Source organism: Sardina pilchardus, chromosome 2 (genome assembly GCF_963854185.1).
Source record: "Sardina pilchardus chromosome 2, fSarPil1.1, whole genome shotgun sequence".
NCBI classification, from domain to species: Eukaryota; Metazoa; Chordata; class Actinopteri; order Clupeiformes; family Clupeidae; genus Sardina; species Sardina pilchardus.
This window is the reverse complement of record NC_084995.1, coordinates 20478606-20483605: the sequence shown is the minus strand read 5'-3', so window position 1 is coordinate 20483605 and position 5000 is coordinate 20478606. Positions and strand designations below refer to the sequence as shown.

Below are 5000 nucleotides of genomic sequence, written 5' to 3'. Positions count from 1 at the left end.
ATAAAATCAGGATCATGAGGATGATTTGAAGGATTAACTAATGCATGCCTTCCTAAATGGTCTGTAAACTTTGTAAGAATGAGTCAAATCAAGTCAGGGTCATTTATAAAGCTGACCAAATTGCTGTACACTTGAAAGTTCAGAAACCTGCCAGACAAGCAGGTTGTGGACTATGTTATTATTGACTTGTTGCAGGATTTCTTTTTAGCGTTCAAGTGTGGACAGTAAAACGTCTTTGTGGATACTCACCACCATGTCATCTTTCACTTCCTGTCCTCAACAGGTGACCACGCTGGTGAACACCAGCAACAAAGGGCCGTCCAGTAAGAAGAAGGGTCGCTCCAAGAAGGCCCATGTGCTGGCCATGTCGGTGGAGCAGGCCACTCAGAACTTTCTGGAAAAGGGCGAGCAGATCGCCAAGGACAGCCAGGACCTGAAGGAGGAGCTCATTGCAGCCGTGGAGGACGTTCGCAAGCAAGGTGAGTCTTCTGCCTCTGTCACCGGTACAGCCATTGACAACCAAAGAGTCCTTTATTGAGTGAAGGTTATGCTATAGCCATCGTCCCCTATGGCTCTGGAATACCCTGGTGTTCTCTGATGAATGAATGTGTGAGTGAATGGGTGAATATTAGCCATTACTCAGTAAAGCACTTTGAGTGCTTGTAGGAGTAGAACACACTCGCACACACACACACACACACACACACACACACACGCACACGCACACGCACACGCACACGCACACGCACACGCACACGCACACGCACACGCACACACACACACACACACACACACACACACACAGACAGACAGACAGAAGGAAGCTGAGCTGTTTTCTCTCTCATGTTAATGCTGCATTTGCCTGACTCAGTGATCCTCCAGATTGCCCCATGCACCAGTTTTCTCTGAAGCTATATACAGTATATGTTCCTCCTTTTCTTCCTTCTCTCTTCTCCTTTCCTTTCCTTTCCTTTCCTCTCCTCCTCTCGTCTCTCCTCCTCTCCTATTCTTTCCTCTCTCCTCTCCTCTCCATCTCTCCTTCTCTCTCTCTCTGCTCCTCGGTGGGGTCAGATAAGACCCTGCTGACGCGGGCGTAGAGATACTGAGTATAGGGGGAGATGGCGGCTGGCTGAGGTCCCAGATGATAGTACTCCGCTTCCGGTTTTGGTGCTGTGCCCTGTTGTTGTCTGAGAGCTTAATTGGGTCAATTAGGAGCTCTGCTCTAATCAAATCAGTGTGCTGTGTTGTGTTACTTAGAGATCTGCCGTCTTGCATATATTTGAAAACAAACCATGGGAGTCGGGAGTTTGTTTTTGTGCTGATTATGTGTTAATACTTTGTCTTTTTAGTTGACAGTGGAAAATGAAGGAAATCAAGGGATTTTGTTTTGGAAGGCTCCCAAAAGTTATGGAATCAAGTGTGAGCAAACAAGCATTGTAAAGTCTGGAAAGCAGGACATTGCAGTCAACAGGGGTTGGTTTGCTCAGTCAATTAACTTCATGTCTTGCTGAGTCAATACGTTAGCCAGGAACTCAGTACGTTAGTCAGCACTCAGCAACTCAGCAACGTCGGTACGTTAGTCAGCTCCTCGAGGTTGGACGATGAGGTGACCGATAGCGCACCCTCCTCGTCTTCTGCTCTGGTCATGGTTGATCTCCACTCGCTCTGGACATGGAGACTGCAGCCGAGACAGAACCAGCTGACTGACCTGACACATCCAGGTGGCGTCTGACACTGCTGTCAGCCTGCCTCCTCCTGGCTGTCTCTCTCTCTCTCTCTCTCTCTGCCTTGTGGAGGAGCAGAAGTCTCTTGCTCGTGTCTCGGAGGAGCGCTAACGTCTCTTAGCCGAGCACACAGCTGGAAGGGCTGAAGTCGGATGCTACTGTAGCTACTTCAGATCACTCTCCTTTCTCTTACTCTTGCGTAGGGTGCGACCTATATGAGCCGAGAATGTGTGTGTGCGTGTGTGTGTGTGTGTGTGTGTGTGTGTGTGTGTGTGTGTGTGTGTGTGTGTGTGTGTGTGTGTGTGTGTGTGTGTGTGTGTGTGTGTGTGCGCGCGCGCCTGCTGATAGAGGGGCGGCAGGAGGCAGGAGGCAGAAGGATGCTCATTAGCGCCAGGCCGCTCCTTCTGTCCTCTCTCACTCCGAGCAGAACTTTCCGGAGCGGGGCTCTTAGGTAGCTCTCAGCCGTGCGGCGTGAGCAACACAGCAGTGGCCTCCCGCATCCTCCAGAATCCTCTAAATCACTTCAGACAGGAGGAAGGGCAGGCCTATGTTCATCACTGCCCTTTACATGGGGATCGCTTTTATGTTTCATGTGAGAAAGGAGAGAGAGAGAGAGAGAGAGAGAGAGAGAGAGAGAGAGAGAGAGAGAGAGAGAGAGAGAGAGAGACAGAGAAGATGTGAAGCAAAGGGCTGAATTGTGAGTCTTAGTGCTCCTGAGTGTGTGTGTGTGTGTGTGTGTGTGTGTGTGTATGTGTGTGTTTGAGTGTGTGTGAGTGTGTGTGTGTGTGTGTGTGTGTGTGTGTGTGTGTGTGTGTGTGTGTGTGTATGTGTGTGTGTGTGTGTGTGTGTATGTGTGTGTGTGTGTGTGTGTGTGTGTGTGTATGTGTGTGTGTGTGTGTGTGTGTGTGTGTGTGTGTGTGTGTGTGTGTGTGTGTGTGTGCGTGTGTGTGTGCGTGCGTGTGTGTGTGCGTGCGTGTGTGTGTGTGTGCGTGCGTGCGTGTGTGTTCAAAGGGGACTGGCATGGCGAGCTGAGGTCTCATTGGAAGCCGAGGGTGGCACTGGGATCTTAGGAGCACAGCCCGGAGCAGCACAGGGCCACTACCACTCACATCTACTGCACATCTCAGGAGTCTCTCATCATCAAAGCCCTCTGTGGGGATGGGGAGAGAGAGGGAGAGAGAGAGAAGGAGAGAGAGAGGGGGGACAGAGCGAGAAGAGAGACAGGAAGAGAAAGAGAGAGGGAGAGATGTTAAGAGAGAAGGAGAGAGAGAGGAGAGAGAGATGGAGAGAGAGAGGGAGAGAGAGAAAGGGAGAGATGGAGAGAGAGAGAAAGAGAGGGAGAGGGAGATGAAGGAGGCAGAGCTAGATGAGAAGAGTCAGAAGAAGAGGTGTGTAGAGTGGGGTTCATTAGGAGAGGCTCATTTTTGGCAGAGGAGTGAAGATGAAGTATCTACTGGGCAGAGGCTAAACAGCAGGGCTACATGCAGAGGGAACATTACTGTCAAATGGGTGATTATGTGTGTGTGTGTATGTGTGTGTGTGTGTGTGAGTCTGTGTGTGTGTGTGTGTGTGTGTGTGTGTGTGTGTGTGAGTCTGTCTGTGTGTGTGAGTCTGTCTGTGTGTGTGTGTGTGTGTGTGTGTGTGTGTGTGTGTGTGTGTGTGTGTGTGTGTGTGTGTGTGTGTGTGTGTGTGTGTGTGTGTGTGCGTGTGTGTGTTTTTTGCCCTTGACCTTTTCCGGGAGGCATTAGGAGATCTCAGGCCTCAGGATCTCAGGAGAGTATGATCCATCAAGGTAAGCACAGCTCCCTCTGGCTCTGCCTCCTGCATCTCCCTGGTCCTCTCTGCTGTTGACCTTGGGCCAGCACGCACATACCACCGCAGAAATCAGAGCAGACCAAATCACATTAGGAGACAGCTGGAGCAGGCCTCAGAGAGAGGGGGAAGAGAGAGAAGGAGAGAGAGAGAGAGAGAGAGAGGCAGAAAGGAAGCATCAGAGAGAAAAAGAGAGAGAGAGAGGGAGGCAGACAGGAAGCATCAGAGAGAGAGGGATAGAAAGAGAGAGAGAGGCAGAAAGGGGCATCAAATAGAGAGATAGAGGGAGAGAAAGATAGAGAGACACAGAGGCAGAGGGAGAGAGAGAGAGTCCAGACACCCTCTCCCCTCTCTGTAAATGGAAGCTGACTCCTCTCCTCTCCTCTCCTTCCCTGTGACTGGATTATGTCTGAGTCAGAGAAATGGAAGTGTATGAAGATGAGGAGCCCCATACCCAGCGCATGGCCATGATAATGAGAGATTAGGCGCGTCTGAATGAGAGAGAGATTTCAAGAGTTTGCTTATGCTGATGTGTGTCCCCGGAGCCCTTGTGGGTGGAACGGAGAATGATGAAGTGTCTCGGAGAAGAGGAGGAAGAGGAGGAGGAGGAGGAGGAGGAGGAGGGGGGAAAAAAGCCTTTGGAAATTTCTCCTTCGTCTCTCTCTCTCGTCTTCAAAAAGCGAAGGACAGTGCTGCCAACAGAAATGCCAGGAGCCGGAGGACGAGTGTGCCATTTTGTGTGTCCTTAAAAGATGGTGGTGCCAAGAAGTTGCTAAACAGGCAGCTTTCTGTCACTTTGATCAAGTGGAGAAATGCACTCTGCCGCACGCTCTTTCACTTTCATCTTTTACTTTTTCGCTCTCTCACGCACTCTCTCTCTCTCTGTCTCTCTCTCCCTCTCTCTCACACACACACACTCTCTCTCTCTCACACGTACACTGTCTCTCTCTGCCTTTGTCTGTCTGTCTCTCTCACACGCACACTCTCATATTCAAATTCAAATTTAAAAGGTGTTTTGTTGGCATGGGAAATAGTTGGACATTTGTATTGCCAAAGCAATTGTTCCATAAATGTGTCAAGGCCTAAGCAATTACACAAGGCGTAGGAGAACATAGACAAAGTGAACTATTGTAAACAGATTGTTCTCCCCTTTCACTCTCTCTCTCTCTCTCTCTCTCTCACACACACACACACACACACAGAGAAAAGTCGTAGAAAATCTATTGTCAAGGTTACATGTGCAAGGTTATGAAATCACCTTATAGAACATTGAGCAACCATGAATCCCTAGTTTCAACTAGTTTGAGATCAGTCGGTCTGATCACTGCATTTCTCAGCCTTGATTTGCTTCAGTATCGTGTCTGCAGCTGACAGAATGCTTTGAACTGCGTAGTGAACTTAGCACTTTGTTGAGAACATTGTTATTCTGACTAATGTGTGTGTCTGTCTTTTTCTCCTCTGTTG

General features: G+C 49.4%; 1 protein-coding gene across 2 annotated transcripts in view; it reads left to right on the top strand.

Annotated features, from left to right (window-relative positions):
• The window catches only part of ctnna2 (catenin (cadherin-associated protein), alpha 2), a 413529-nt gene that overhangs the window by 90529 nt on the left and 318000 nt on the right, over positions 1-5000 (top strand). For both annotated transcript variants that reach the window (XM_062520942.1, XM_062520937.1), the window contains exon 3: positions 284-479. In XM_062520942.1, coding sequence (XP_062376926.1) covers positions 284-479 — 196 coding nt within the window. The remainder of the gene's footprint in view (positions 1-283; positions 480-5000) is intronic.